The 16347-nt window shown below is 44.0% G+C and overlaps 1 protein-coding gene across 1 annotated transcript in view; it reads right to left on the bottom strand.

Annotated features, from left to right (window-relative positions):
- cwc22 (CWC22 spliceosome associated protein homolog) overlaps positions 1-13032 on the bottom strand; it is a 30212-nt gene extending 17180 nt beyond the window's left edge. The window contains exons 1-14 of the mRNA XM_083681618.1: positions 12954-13032; positions 11622-11718; positions 8896-9155; positions 8383-8438; positions 7899-7979; positions 7267-7533; positions 5517-5645; positions 5262-5430; positions 5085-5138; positions 4764-4899; positions 4110-4316; positions 2997-3059; positions 2497-2598; positions 1150-1234 (exon numbers count right to left, since the gene is read on the bottom strand). Of these exons, the coding sequence (XP_083537744.1) occupies positions 1150-1234; positions 2497-2598; positions 2997-3059; positions 4110-4316; positions 4764-4899; positions 5085-5138; positions 5262-5430; positions 5517-5645; positions 7267-7533; positions 7899-7979; positions 8383-8438; positions 8896-9155; positions 11622-11718; positions 12954-13016 (1769 nt within the window). The 5' untranslated portion in view covers positions 13017-13032. The remainder of the gene's footprint in view (positions 1-1149; positions 1235-2496; positions 2599-2996; positions 3060-4109; positions 4317-4763; positions 4900-5084; positions 5139-5261; positions 5431-5516; positions 5646-7266; positions 7534-7898; positions 7980-8382; positions 8439-8895; positions 9156-11621; positions 11719-12953) is intronic.
- Positions 13033-16347: the final 3315 nt, after the last annotated feature.

Genomic DNA, 16347 nt, shown 5'->3' with positions numbered 1-16347 from the left:
GAAATTCACACAGCACTCTAAAAATACCAGCTAGGACATACCCAAGATAGAAAATGTTTTCCATCACATTATAGCTAATACTTTTACATTAACATGTAATAAAAAACCCATAAGTGATACAGATACAAAAGATGAATACACTATGCATGTATACAAATAGAAATCCAGTCTTCTAGAGGACTCTCAGTCTGAAAGGTTAAGAAAGGATCATTAAAGGACCATAGACCATTTTATCTCAGAGGTACTTGAATGAGTAAGCGAAGCTTTCAACATCATTAACATCTGACTGGCCAGTGAGTGGATGGTCTGGGCCCTCAGGCAGTGGCTTTAATAGAGAACGGATCTGCACTCACTACGGTTCCATCTACATCAGTAGGGAAAAGACCAACTCTGGCTTTGGAGGAGGAGAAGGATCTAGGAAGAGTATACACCACAATAGCTGCCCTAATCTCTAAGAGGAGATTAACAAAATAAAGAGGAGAAAATAAAATAAAATAAATAAATTAAAAAAAATGCTGGCTGACCGGAGGATGATGCAACTGAAGCATTTCAGATCTGAGGTGGTTCTCTATCTGGTGGTAATAAGTGTGGACCAGAGGCTGAGTATGAATACTTTACTACTTGATAAATACTTCACTACTTAATGAATGCTTCACTTGCCACTGATGTGGTTTCCCCCACGGTCATCAACTGCTGTAGATTTACTCGATTAACTACAACCAAGTTTAAGATTCCTGTCTCTCCTGATAATTGGTCTGTCCCTCCACCAATCCTTCCCCCTATCCTCAGTCCTGTCTAATCTGCCTCAGAGCTCAGAACATAGTCAATTCAGACCAAAATATCCTGAAATGAAGAGAGAAGTTGTGTATCCAAGTTCTTCAAATATAGCTTTAAATAGCCGTCATCTTTGGAGACTGGTCTCCATCTCTCTCTGCCTTGGACGCGATGTGGCTTTAGCCATCTGTGTTGGCTTTTTATTGAAAGCCCAGAGGAAATGCCGGCCCCGTTTCTGGAAAAAAAAAACACCCCTGGATTTTGGGCACCTGTCCCATTCGATTGGCAGCTCCAGTTGACTCAGAACAGAGACTTATAGAGTGTGGACTCTGTGTAGTGTGTAGTGTGTTAGCGTTTAGTGTGTAGTGTACGAACCTCGATTGGATGGCCAGATAGATGAGTCGTCGGAAGGCTACTAGGTTCACTTCCGTCTGGTCGATAATGGTGAGTTTTTCTTGTTCTGTGATAGAAAAAAAAGAAAAAAGAAAAAGGGAAAACACTCAATGGTCAGCATGGGGAGGGTGAATGGTGATACACAGAGTCAGGTGTTTGTCCGACTGGTTTGCCTCCAGACAGGTCAGTGTGTCGTCGTTGAGGGAAGAGTTATTTCTGTTGTTCACCTGCTGTTCGTGTGGGCTGCTGCCCTGCTGAGACCATTAACAATTAGCTGAGCCCTGGTAGAGGACAACGACACGCACGCACGGCCATTTCATCCAGGCGCCCCTGGACGGATACCTCCCTACTCTGACCACTAGAGTCATACAGGGTGAATGCAGCTGCCATGATGTTTAATAAATAGAGTAGTGTCAGTGCACTGTCAGGTCATCTAGACGGGGAGCAGTGAGAGGTAAAGGTATGACAGAGATCCGTATTGACATCCACTGGGAACACGGAGACACTGTCAACAACGGTCAGGGAGAGAACAGACTGCCTTACTAGCTAACGGTCACGGGCTGAATCCTAATAGTCTTTTCTCACTGTCCTCTCTCGTTTTATGCCTCCTTTCTCAAAAGCATTAGAGGAGATCCCAAGGTTCCTCCCCTTGGACCTTCTCCTCCGATGCGTTTTGAGGCGGCAGGCGAGATTTGGCCTTGGTATGTCCCCCCCGCTCCCCCCCCCCCCGCTTCTTAATGGTCTTGGTGTGCTCCACTTCAGCTGTCCCGGGATGTGATGCATTTCCTTGGCAGTTTCAGTGCCTCTGGGAGTGAGATGACAGAAAGATAACCTCGGGGACCAATGAGGACAGCATGCCTGTGTCTGAGCCACCGTTGTCCCCGAGTGCCCCCTCTCACAAAACACACACACACACACACACACATCTATGAACCCTATCAAAGCCTTTCTATTCTGGTCAGTGCTTCAACATTCCTGAGCAGTGATTTCTGTCGATTCCATGCTAACCGTGAATCAGGCATATGTGGCACTGGCAACACTTAGGGGGTAGATTCGATTCCCACTGGGGACCACATACATACATACTGTTCTGTAAGTCACTATGGATAAAAGTATCTGTTAAATGGAACATATATCATCGTACGATGAATCCTTGAATAGAAAGAGGGAGCATTAGGTACTCCAATTAAGATTACACGGTATTTTGTGAAGGTAGTGTTCCCTATAAATCAATTACTTATTTTGCCTTGACAACTGAAATATCATACACTGAATAAAATAATTCTATGGTGAGATGCTGCAGTGACGGCAGTGTGGGGCGGTGCGTACCATCTCCCCCCTCCGCCTGCTTCTCCTCATCATCGTCGTCATCATCGTCATCACTTCCGCCTGCATCATCACCAGAGTCACTGCTGCCCTCATCGAGAATCTCTGGAGATGAAAGAGACATCCATCAGACAGATAAAGACCAATCTATTAAGGCAAATCCTAGATCTTCAAAAATACAATTACTCCCCCCCAACATTTTTTTAATCTAAAATCTTCACAGTATTTTACCATCAGATGGATGTAAAGCTCCAACATATTAACCATCAATATCACTGAACACCATAACAACCACCATCAATATCACTGAACACCATAACAACCACTATCATTATCATAGCATGGAGCAGAGTGGAGCAGAATTTGCATTACAGCACTGTGGTAGCTGCCTACAACACAGCATAACCGCTAGGCTAATCACCTCCACAACATTACAAAGGCTGTAATAAGTCCTGCTTGGTTGGGCTCAGCCAGTTAATTGCCTGTGTGGTCCAACAACTTACCCCTTTTAATTGTTTTGTACTTCTCTTCATTCTCTAGGAAGTCAGGATCCATCTTGAAGACATCTGCAGAAACAAGTGTTTGTCTTTTAATAGAGACCATTTGTCTGCGATTACAATTTTTTACAGCAATCAAGCCGTTTCAAATGAGATGTAATCAGAGGCAAGCACCCGTTAAAAAAAACACCCTGACTGTGTACGAGGCGTAATTCATAACTCGAAAAGCTTTTAATGTGATGATGGCTTCTCTCTTACCCTGAAGGGACGCTTGGTAAAGAGTTTTCAATTAGAGCCTTTTGTACGTGATGCTTATCCGTAAATTGAACAAACAAATAAATAAAATACTGACACAGTGCTTAATACCAACGCAGAGAATCTAACACCCCATTACTTCTGCTGAGCTGAGATTTGTCTAGTATGGAGAGACATCCACCCTGGGATGGCTACAGAGAAAAAAGTCAAGCTTCCCGCTGTGCTGTCAGTTAGCATAATTAGCCCTTCACCTTTAGGGACCTGAAGAGGTGAGGTGTGTGTGTGAGAGTGGGCTGGGAGGCGGGGGTTAGCAGGTGATTTGAGAGAGTAATTGAACTGGGTATTTTATCCTCTCTATCCCCTGGGCCCAGTATTTCAAAGCTTTAAATCTAGATCAGAACGATCCAGATTCTTTTTTTTTTGCAACTCAGGATCAGATCTATCTGGCAGATTTTGAGTAGTATAGGGGAAAATCGGCTAGCTTGATCATGACAATGAATAGCAAAAAAATAAATCATTCTGATCCAGATTAAAAGTTTGGAAATACTGGGCTCTGGTGACTGAACCATCTAACAGGCCACTATAACAGTCTGAGGTAAAACTCCTGTAGTCTAGGACTTAATAAAGAATATGGAACCTTATTTTAATAATGAGTATATGTGGAGTTCTGTTTAATGGGTGGAACTGCTTGGCTGGTTAGGTCTGAAGTGGGGGGAGTTGTTGCACTGTAGGTGAACTCTGTCGTAAGCTAGTTAGGCCTTACATTCTGTACTGTGGTTGTCTGGTCAGGTCTTAAGAGGAGGGAGTATGACCTCTGTGATTGACTAGTTCCGCCTGCAGTGGATTGGGTTTTTAGTGGCTTACTCAGGATGTCCTCCTGGTTGTAGTCGTCCTCCAGGGGGAGCATGTGAGTGAACTGGTCTTCCTCCTCCACCAGGTCCAGCCCCTCGGGGACGATGGGGTGGTCTTTGAAGCCGTCCTTCCGGATGGCGAACATCACTTCAATCATGTACTGGACGCGCTTGTCGATCTCTGACTCGTGGAGGATGTTCCGCAGGCGCTCGAAAATGGCTGAAAACAGACGTGTTTGGAATGTAGATAGAGGAAGAAAGTGAGTGGGATGTCTTACTTTGTATTGCTTAACATTTATAGTCTTTATAAAAAATGAACTATAAAAGTGAAATGTTTCAACGACAAGAGCAGGTGCTTCTTGTTCCCTAATGCCTCGGCTGTGTGAATAAATTAATACATAAATAAATTAAATTGTGTTTATTAATTTGCATAAATGACCCATCCCTTATTATTTGACACATTCATTTGCATGCATTGAACAGTACAGTACAACATACAACAATGTTGTACATAAAGGCACTTCCAGAGCTCCATTTTACATCTGACAAAAGTGAATAAATAAAGACCACCAGGGCAAGTCATTTAGTGCCGAATGTGTAATATGAATGTGTAATATGAATGTGTAATATGAATGTGTAATATGAATGAACAACGACTTCAATGTACCGTTGATGCCCCTGGGGGAGACTTCTGTGAGTTTGAGTCCACACTCCTTGAGGAAGCTGATGGTGACCTCCACACTGTCATCTGTGGGTCTCTCCAGCAGCAGGGTCAACATCTCCAGACACAGCACCTCGTGGGCCTGGGAAGGAATGGAGGGGAAGGACAGAAGGAGATAGGTATGGAAAGAAGGAGGTAATGAGGAAGGGAAGGAGGAAGGAAAGGAGTGAGAGAGGGAGGGAGGTTGTGTAAGCAGAGCTAAGGAACATGCATACCCCTGGTGGTGCCTCAGGGAAATTACAGATTCATAACGGAAAACAGACTTACCACATTCTGGTTGATGAGATGTGCCACAAACTTTGATGCCGTGAGACATTGTTGCTGGAAAAACAACAATACAGACATTTGAACAACAACATTCTCTTCATCAACATCATCTGAAATTATACAAGGCAGCTGCGGCAGGAGAGAGAGGAGGCGAGAGAGAGAGAGAGAGACAGTCACCTTGTCGTTCCTCCTATAGCCCTTGCGGAAGTTGAGGATGAGCCTTTTGAGGATGAGCTCTCCGATCTGGGGGAACTTGGAGTTGATGATGGCCATCACTGCGGCGTAGACGTGGGTGAAGATGGGAGAGGCGCTTTGGGCCTGCAAGATAGACCTGGCCAGGGGGCCTCTGTAGAGGAAACACACACACACATTAGAGATCTGCAATTGAGCTAAGCTCTACCTACTACTCCATCTACGGGCTCTGGCCATTACCTGCCCCTGACAATGTTCTCCTGCAGCAGCTCCTGGATGACCCAGGCGATGTTGGACACGTTGACCTTGTTGATGAGACCGTTGATGGACTTCTTCAGAGCCTCCCAGCTCATACGCTGGTACGCCAGGCTGTAGGAAACACACACAGGAAGAGAGTTCTGATACATGCTCAGGTTGACGCTCTGACTGAATCAGTCCATGTCGACTCGGTCAATTTCAGAACGGTTGACATGTTAGCACTGAAAGTGATGGATTCGACATGCCCGCGGTGCATTTCTACAGTGCACTTCTCACTGGTGCCGAACGTCATTTCTGCATTCCAAAGCAATATTTTCAAAATGCCAGAGTGTACAATATCTCAACATTTGATCTAATATCAACTTACTCGACAGAGCAGGTCTTAAAACGGCTGATCTGTCCTCCGGGGTACAACTGTAGATCCTGGTTAATGTAGTACTTTTAAAGGCATTATTTACATATGGAACCCTCAGAGACCTACAGCCCTCTACACCCTGCCCTTGGTTTAGTGTGTGTGTGTGTGTGTGTGTGTGTGTGTGTGTGTGTGTGTGTGTGTGTGGCAGATCAGCAGCACTGGCGCTACTTTATGCAGGGGCATATTCTGGAGGGGGCTATGCTTCACAACACTCTAAATATACCATATAGAACAGCCATGCTTGAGATTATCTCAATTAGACTAACCTGGATTGATAAAGCTTCAATAAAAACTCTAGTGAATGTGCCTCCAAATTCCAACTGCTAATTTATGTCTGAGACAACAAAAATCAGCATTTGAGGACAGTTTGCAATTTCAGAGTTTCAACTCTGAAAGCAGTCTGGGTCGGGATCGGAAGCAGTCTGGGTCGGGGGTTGACTCCAAAAATTCTGGAGTCATACACCACTATCCTTCTCATCTCCCACAGTGGTCTCCTCTGAGATCCAGATGCTTATTCTCCTCATCACCCTCCTGTATCAGTACATGCCTCAGGGCCCCAACAGGCCATTTCAGGGATCAATCTCCAAAGTCTTTCCTGAATCCCTAGGTTCCTCACTCTATAGCCGTCTCCTCAAAATGCATTGGAGGAAAATGTCCTTGGGGACGAACCTCAGACTTCTCCTCCGGCGAGTTAATGAGGAGGCGAGGGTAGAGGAATCAAGGAGAGACTCGATTTGACTCAACTTGATATTTGGTCCAGGGGATTACAGGAAGGCGAGTGAAAACAACCTCTGCACCCGACAACCAAACTCTGCTCGAGAGCGACAATCTAATTTTAGAACCTCTGACACCTAAGACTAGAACCAAATATAACCTATTGTGCTCTTCATCGATTTCCCCAAAAGAGTCTTAGAATAACCTAAACATTTGAGCTTGGTCATATTTCATTCGTTTATAGGAAATGGTACGGTCGTATTTCACTCTGATTACAGTCAATTCCACTATTTTTTCCCCCAGTTAACCTGTTAAAGTCTGACTCTAGATAAATGGACCTCCAAGTCAGTTTAGTTCAAAACAAAGAAACAAAAGAAAAACAAATACTGTGCGCACATCCAACTCAGGGCCAGGGTACAAAAATTGTCAAAGGAAGGAGACACCTGAACACATCATATACATGTCATATACTCCCATGTAGTTTATTTTAACGTTTCAAACATTTAGGTCTTCGTCGTTTTCAATGCTAAAAAAAGTCTTTAACCATTTCTCCGAACCTTAGTTACGATGAATGACTCATCAGGGATAATGAGATGGTCTCACCTGCTCTTGTCAGTGATCTGAGCCTGCATCATGCGGAGTTTAGCAGGGGGGATGTAGGCTCCTCCGGTACGGGTCAGGATCGGGTCTATTTCCTCCTTCTTCTTCTTCACTGGAGGCTCTTCAGCCGTGGGGTCTTTCTGGCCTGGGGAGGGCGACCGCCCCCTCCTCCGGAAGTCTGCATCTCGTTCCCGGCTTGACCGTCGCTCATAGCGGTCCCTCTCCCTCTCACGGTCGTATCTGTCTCTGTCACGCTCACGCTCCCTTGACCTGTGAGGGACGGCAATATTGTATACAAACATACTCAGAATCACACACTTGAAGGTGAACTACAGACCTTCGATACGTCTCCTTGTATTTTGGGATACTGAATAGTATATTTTGGTCAATATTTCAATATGATACTGATTTTTTTTTACCAGTGAAGCCACTAGGACTTGTTCAAACATGGTCCACTACTCCAGATAATGAGTTAAGCAATCCCAGTATCGATGAGGTAGGCACGTACCTCTCCTCAAACGGTTCATATTGAAAAGAATTTCCCTGGCTGCAGTCTAAGTCTGCAGGCTCTAATGCCGACATTTAGGTCTGTAACCTTTATAAGGACAGTGAAAGATTCCTTGTTTTTCTCTTACCGGCCATAACGTCCCCTCTCGTAACAGCGATCCCTGTCCTGACTTCTGGAGCGGGAGCGGGATCTGCGGCCATCGTCATCCCTGGAGTGAAGAAAAACAGCATTGGTTGAACAAATGACAGAATAAACGGGCTGGGAGGACCTAGGGAATGACGGAAGCCTTAATGCTCAATTCTCCAGATCTACAGAAACCTTTGGAGGAGATGGTGAGTGAGGGATGCTGACTTATATCAAAATAGCTTCAAATAAAAAGAAAACTGGCTGTGCCTCATGCTCCCAAGCTGGTTTATCAAAAAAGAAATATATATATATAAAATTACTGTGTTCTATATCATTCTGTGGTTCCGACTGATTTCTTCATCAGTCTTATTATTATTCAAAGTCTCTGGATGTGCATATGTTATTTTTCTTGTATATTATAATAATTTCTTGTATCTTGTATCTTGTATATTATTGCTCTCATCTAAAGATCTGTGTGTACCCACCTGTGGTCAGGGGACTCGCTCCTGCGTTTGTTCTTATTCTCATCGTCAGAACCACGCTGAACAGACAAAAAAAATGAAAAAAAGTTAGAATCTTCCAGTCTGGTCAGTGCACAGGTGGCTAAGCTGGATATTATGTAAAGACCCACAGAAACTGGCTTCATTCCATGTTTAACAGCAGCATTCCTGCTCTGAGGTGAAGTTGCCCCTAGGCACATATCCAAGATCAGCTTATCCTCCCCAAATCCTAACCTTCATCATCAGGGATGAATTATGCAAAACTTGTCATGCAAAACTGACTCAAGATCAGCATCTATGGGGTAAACATCACCTTACTCCAGTACTCCAACCCCACTGCTTAGCTGGGGCCTGTTCACCATCGCAACATTACAAAACCTTCAGATAGAAATTGGTGTAGACCGGTATGTGGACGGGGGAGTCATGTCTGTTCTATGAATTACATTTCTATCTGCAGCGTTCTGAACACTGAACACACCACCCCTGTGAGTCCCTCACCCTAACGTGGGCCACATGGCTCCTCATCCTGCGGACCACCCCCTCGTCACTGTCCTCGTCGCTGCTGTCACTGTCAGAGCCGCTGGACTCCTCCTTGCTGCCGCTGGCCTTGGACGAAGATCCTGGGCTGGCTGCTGGTTTGGGGTCGTCACCTCCCGGACTGGCTGGTCTGGGGTCCTTGCCTCCTGGACTGGCTGCTCTGGGGCCCTCGCCTCCTGGGCTGGCTGCAGGGCTGTCTTCCCCCTCTTCTGGAGCATCCACTGCAGGCAGACAGACACACATGATTATAGCCTAATGTGGCTTTTTACTATGCATGAGTCCTATGACACTGGTTGAAGATAACTTTGCCATGACTATCACACTTGTATATCGTTGAACATGTCCAATCGGCGATGACAAGAACGTAGGCTATGGACAAATGCCTTCTGTGTTATAACCTGCTACAGTGACACCATCTATGTTTTCACCAGTGACACCGTGACACCGTCATGACTACAAGCGAGCAAACCATAAAGAAAAAGGGGCGACAACCTAAAAAAAGACTGCACTTTAAAACACTGAGTGACATCGTGAGAGCTGCCTGTGCTTGTGAGCACAGAACCTCTCCTGTGTAATAATTGATGAGGTGTACTGTGGCCTGCTGAGATCCCTGTTGGCCCACTGACTCATCACCTGCCACACTAGTCAGGGCCATCCTGTCTGTTCGCTGACAGATGGAAACAAGACTCTAAATAAAGCCCCTGGTTAACTAAGGTGCATTCGTATGATTGAATCACTGTGATTACGTAATATAGGCCTTATGGCCGAAGTAGCAGATAATTACACATACTGATAAGATATTTGGAACGGAAAAAAACAACTATACAAATACATTCAGAGAATGCAGAGTGCAAACACTGCTCTGCTCTGCTCTTCTGCCATATTAATGTGTTGTGCAGGTGCACATTTGAGAGTCCACTCGAGAATGAACTGCTGAGGTGCGATCGCTTAAAGTTGAATATCGCGAGTAGCAATTTAGTACTTCAAGTTCTGTCTGTGCCAACAGTGAGGCACAATTAGAACACAGCTGGTGGGGAAAATTGAGAATTGCCTACATCCCTAATCTTAACAGTGAGGGGTGCCGGGAGGCAAGTGCAATCACTACTAAATCTGAGCCAAAAGGTCTCCAACCGTTCCAGCATTATCCACTTCAGGCTGCTAGCACACAGCAGCACGCCACTTCTGATGCTGCAGTGTGACGCAATCAGCACTTTGTTTGTGATTTATTTATTAAATAATCAAAAAGAGAGACTGGATGGCAAACATGCTAGATTTCAAAAAAGGCTACTGCCAAAACATTGACTATTTGTCCTGTCCACTATTGTTAGACATGGAATGGAATAAAAAAAAAAACTTGATGTGACCTTTTGGCACCCAGTCTCTCTTTGAGATTATTCAACATTTTGAACTATTTTCGGTTGGCAATTCCCATGAAGCACTGTGCTGCACTACCATCATACTGTGATTTATGTATACCATGTCAGTGGGTGTCCTGCCAGTTCCTTCAGCTTTACTGGCGTTGAGCAGGATCTCATCTTCTCAAGTCTGAATGTCATAAAATGTGAGGTGCAATTTAGCTACCTGCTGCTCTCCTACACATTATGAAAAATATGCCAGCAGTTGGTGATGAGAGTGAAACTCATGGTGTTCAACACTCATACTGACCATGGCTGAGTTCAGTAGGTAGGTATGCAGTAGGAAGAAAATGTGAGTGAAACCTAGGAAACTACTTACATTTGTTCAGTTTCCATCTTGAAACATTTTCAAATGCTTGTGTCAACTGAACACAGCCCTGGAGTACAAACTGGGGGATTTTGCTGGAGAGTTCAAACTGCGCTTTTCAATCCCACCATTCCTAACACAAGGGGTTCAAGCTAAGTGGATGGAAACGTCACATTGCCCTACGTGCAACAGCTTCAGAGGGTAAGGCCAAAGAAAGAATAAATGGGTTTCACGGGTCCATAAGCCTATCAGTACAGCAGGGGCCTATTCTGCTCCCTGGCACATTTCAGATGCCCTTGGGTGGAAGGCAGGAGGCTGCTGTTGCTGCTGCTGCTGCATCTGCCCTCACCTCTCCTTGGGATTTGCACCAGGTCAGCTGAAGGGATGATTGAAAACATTATCTAGACACTAACCGAGCCTCACAGAGCCACTAAGGCTGAAAGTGACATTGATGAGCACGAGAGAGCCAGGCTGGGAGTATTTGATCAGATAAACAACAGAGATAGGGGTGGGTACTGGAAGAGATCCAAGGCCTTAACAAGGCTGCTATATATATATATATATATATATATATATATAGTGGTTTCCTTGAAACAGGAACTGATGACTCTTAGTGCTGCTGATGAGTCTTAGTGTTAGAGGTGTATTATAAGGTGTATTTAGTGTAATAAGGTGTATTTCTAATGTCTTAACACTAAAACTAATTCTCCAAAGGATTACAATTAAATCCCACCAAATCCACCACCTAAACCTCAAGCTCTCTATGGGAGGCATGGTCACATAATGGATCATATTCAAGCAAGCAAATACGCAAATAAACAGAATAAATTAAAGGCGTAATATATTACACAATTGCTTCACAGGGTACATTGCGACCTGCATGAGGACATGCAGGGCCATTCATTCACAGGTGGAAGAACAAGCCTTTGTTTTCCTACTGGAGGAGACAAGAGTGTCAAACTCACCGTTGGTCTTCTGCTGTGCCACATTTCTCTCGTCTCTCTCTGACGGGCTTTCGCTGCTACTCCTCCTGGGCTGGTCCATCACACTGGTGCTGGGGGGCTGAGACAACAAAGCAGAGGGACCACTGCTTTAAATAGGGGGATGCTCTCACATGATAGGCTGGTTGCACAGACCCTGATTTGCTTTGACTTAAAATGATCTTCAACGTAGTGCAACTTGGGTTGTTAATCTGTGTTCTGTAATCAGCACAAGGTTGCATAACAAATGGCCTCTTAGCTGGTAGGGCATACTGCCAGCTCTTTGAACACCAAAGCAATGTAAAACAGCAGATAGCCGAATATGACTACTGATGAACAGGGAGGTAAATGTGTCTGACATTGGTGCACAGAAATAGACATCAGACACAGGTCAAGACTGTTTGAGCTGGCACAACAAGATTTCACACCACAGTCAAAATAACACCATATAACTTGGCAAGTGCCATATAGACAGAGGCAATGCTCCCAGCCAGCCAAACACAGCTGCCTCTAGTTCAGTTTCAAAAATCCAATTTGCTTGATCAGCAGCCCTAGCAGGACACCACCTGAGTGTTTTCCCTGCAAGTCTCACTGGACTGTACTTATCCCTGAAGGAGATGGAGTGGGAACAGGATGGAAAAGATACAGCCCTAACCTCGTCTATCCAGGCATTGCTCCGCGAGCTAATCAAAATAGAGTACCCAAATGAAATGCCTCTTACAGCTAGCGAGTTGACATTAAGTTAGCCTTTGCTTTCCCTCTTGGCAAGCTGCTAGCTATACTTTCCAACAACGGACCAGGAGACCAACTGTGAGTGAATGTGTATAGAAAGTTGGCTTGGCTATTATCTCCATCATCGAAGTCTTTGACCAACTCATTTTAATTGGGTAACACCATCATCTCTCATTAGCTAGCTAGCTAACGCTAAACGTAGCTATACACATATCTACAATAAGTTGTGAGCTAGGCTATGCACCACTGCCGTGCCAAAATGTAGCAAAGTGAAACAGGTAGACTGTGGGCGATTTAGCTAACGGTGGTTATTTGACAGCTAAGTAGCTACAAGAAACGGTAACAACGTTAGCTTAGCTACAAAGCTACAACTGCGTTCTCGCCATGTGAAGCGTATATTTTCCATGTGAGAAGCGCGGCAGCTAGGCTACCTAGCTAGGCTAGGTTAGTTACACGGCCCGCCGTAAGCTGCTAACAAAGTTAGCTACTGATCACACAACAAAAATCAATCCTCATGAATACGTATTTATTCTATGGGCACTTGCAGTTCAGACTGCTACTTTCATGAGGGTTCAGACCTCTTACCTCTTCTTTAGAAACAGGGCTTAGCCCCACTGCTAAATCGGTGTCGTTTGTCTCGGTAGCCATTTTCACTATCCTCTTCCGTAAGTTTTGCGACTAGTACGGATAGTGGGAAGTACCAGAAGGTGTTGGTCTGTCGCAAGTTACCAGTTTGTCTGACAAGCAAATGTCATCAACATCAAATTGTATTGCTGTACGAAAGCATGACACGAGCCATCTATTTCCCTCACATATATAGACAGTGTAAAACATTGTTTCCATTGTAATACGTATTATTAGTCCTAGAGCAAATCAACCTTTGATTTTGGAGGATAGTAACGTTTTCTGATTGTTCCCTCTGACGTGCACTGAAATTATTGACTGATTTATGTAAATGCGTCATCCTCAACAGCGTTCCAATGATTTAAAGATGTGCCTGTGCACTCTGATAACACCATGCATCTGAGACCAAATAGTTTATTTGTCGTTGTTGAGTTAATAGAGAAACATTCATATGAGTCGAGCCATATTCTGTCATTACAGCTGGTTCCAATGAGTTACTGGACTCTCCATGCTCCCTCCGCCTCTGGCACTTTCACTGTACAAGTCTGCTTGTCAACACGTCTGCTACGGTCCCTGAGGCCAGTCAACTCAAGCCCCATGTTGACCTTCAATGACGAGCAGACACTATGGTCTAATTCAATTAGCCTTGCAGGAGGACTTACCACAGCCAAATCTCCTCCTTACCCTCTCTGCATGTGAATGAATGCCATCAGACATGTACAGTATTTGTACTATTGTGTATAGAGTCACTGCTGCTAGTGTATTATGGTGTATTGCAAAGCCACTATATTATTGTGTTACTACTGTTTTTCTAGCTGAATTATCCAACTCCATGTCTACTAGTACTGACACAGAGTTGGACGGCCTTCTCAACACACCTATCATAGGCTGCTGTTTATTTATCCCGTTGCTTTGTCTCCATCTGCCCCTGATTAAGAATATATAATTGTCATAGGCTGGGTTTAAGCTATTGAACCAAAACATTTTTTTAAAAAAGGTATTGATTTTTCTTACTGTTGCTGTCTCACATTTAGCTAATTAGTTAGCTAGCTGAATGATCTTGTTACAAAGTAATATTTTATGATCAACAAAGTATAGCTAGCGACAGCATTGGTCCTGGCCAGTGTTGCCAACTTGGCGACTTTCTCGCTAAATCTAGCGACTTTCCAAATCCTCTTAGCGACTTTTTTTGTCAAAAGCGACTAGCGACAAATCTAGCAACTTTTTTTTCTGGTGTTATTGGAGACTTTTCTGGTGTTTTGGAGATATAAGTGTTTCTAAGTACCTGGGGGTTGTGATATGGTACTTTAGTGACACCAAACACACAATTGTCTCAACATTTCTGGGGCTTGTTGAGTTGGAGGGAGGAGATGCCAGATCTATAGCTCAAGCTGTTGTGGCTTTCCTGGAGAAGTGTTGTCTTAAAAAAGAGAAACTCCTGGGGATAGGGATTGACAATGCCTCCGTTATGACAGGGATTAACAATGGGGTCCATAAAGTGAGTATGGCCTCAAAGATCTGGTTCTTATTTGCTGTGTGTGTCACTCTCTGCAGCTTGCTGTAAGTCATGCTTCCAATGACACCATCCCCTGTAGTGTGGAGTACTTGGTACGGGAGACTTATAACTGGTTTTCAGTGTCTCCAAAGCGCAGGGAGGCCTACAAGGCCATATATGAGACCATCAACTGTGGGGAGAAACCCTTACAAATAACCAAGGTGCGTGCCACACGTTGACTCTCCATTGAACCAGCGGTTTCACGCATTTTGGACCAGTGGGAGGCTCTTAAACTGCATTTCACATTCACCAAGTCCAGTGAACACTGCTACATGGCTGCGGTTTTATACTCCATGTACAGTGATCCTCAAAACATCTTGTATCTGACTTTTTTGAAGTCAGTGCTGGGTGAGGTACAGTTGGCCATCAAGGCTTTTGAGGGAGAGCAGGTAGATCCTGTTAAACTTCTTGACAGCTTGGTTAGCCTGATAAAGTCTGTGAGTAGCAGGGTGCTGAATCCACTGGCAAATATTGATGTACTCAAAGAGCCAATTGATGGATACATCAGTACCATCATTTTCTCACATTGCTATTGACAGTTTTTTCTATTGTCTCTTTTTGGTCCATTTAGATTGTTAATGTTGTCAAGTTAAAACCGTCTATACAATTTTTTTTATTTTATTTTTTTTATTAAAAATGTTAGTTATGGCAAAAAAATTTCATGTTTTACTGTGACTTGTTGTAGGCTCCTAAGTGGAGCATAAGGTTAGAAACTAAACCAAACTTAAGAAAACTAAACACAAAAACAACTAAAAAAGAAAACCTTAAAAAAAAAACCTAAGTAACTCTGCCAGAGTGTCTCTTTTGGGTCACTTTGCCGGTCCCAAGCCCGGATAAAGGAGGAGGGTTGGACGTAGAGCTAGCAATTCCACCCCACATAACAGTATTTTGATTAAATTTAGCGACTTCATTTAGCGACTTTTAGGACAGCCAATAGCTACTTTCCTTACTGAGGAGTTGGCAACACTGGTCCTGGCCTGTATAGTGAAGAATCGCGAGTGCGTTGCTAGCATTTCTCATGCTAGCTATCAGTTTAAATAGAACGCCAAACATCGCGTGTAATTTAGTATGACATCCATCTCTGTTAGGGTTAGACTCACAGTCGTTTGATTTGCTAAAATAAAATAATGACAAATACATCACTCCCACAAAGGCTAAGGTTGAGTCGTTGTTATGCCAAGTTTGAATCGTTGTTTTGTGTTGTGAGTAATAGCCTAGCGATGAGGTTACGTGTGTCTTAATGCCTCGTTGGCAGGACAGGCCACAGGCAGTCAGTAAAACTTGACAAATGAAAACACAAAGCTAAACATTGTTTTGTTGATATCTTTATTGAAATCATTAAATGAAACTAAAATGACAAACTAAATAAATTCATATCCAGTACTCGTTGGGTAAATGGTGTGTGTGTGCGTGTGTGTTCTCCTAATGTCTCTCTCTGCTTTTCAGATTTTGGATAGTACATTTGGCCCTTTTCTTCCCGTTTCTCTCTCTCCTTCTCTTCGCCATTTCCTGCAGCCATCTCTTTAAGCCACACCCATTGTCCTTGCAGGGCGTCTGAACAGAAAAACACAGAACATTCAAAAACTTGTCCCACCGCTGGTGAGAACGAAGTCTCCTAAGTCTACACAAACCAATGATTTCCATTTATCTGAAAGAACAATTCAAAAGCAGAATTTCCATGACAAAAGTAATTCTGCTTTGAACCCTGGACCAACACTATCTGTACTTGTACCTGCAACTGGGCCAATTTCTCCAGTGTCTCCCTTCCCTCTTCCTCCATCAGAAGTATCCTTTTCTGCA

The sequence above is a fragment of the Argentina silus genome, assembly GCF_951799395.1.
Source record: "Argentina silus genome assembly, chromosome: 12".
In the NCBI taxonomy this organism is placed as follows: Eukaryota; Metazoa; Chordata; class Actinopteri; order Argentiniformes; family Argentinidae; genus Argentina; species Argentina silus.
This window is presented reverse-complemented; position numbering and strand designations above follow the sequence as displayed.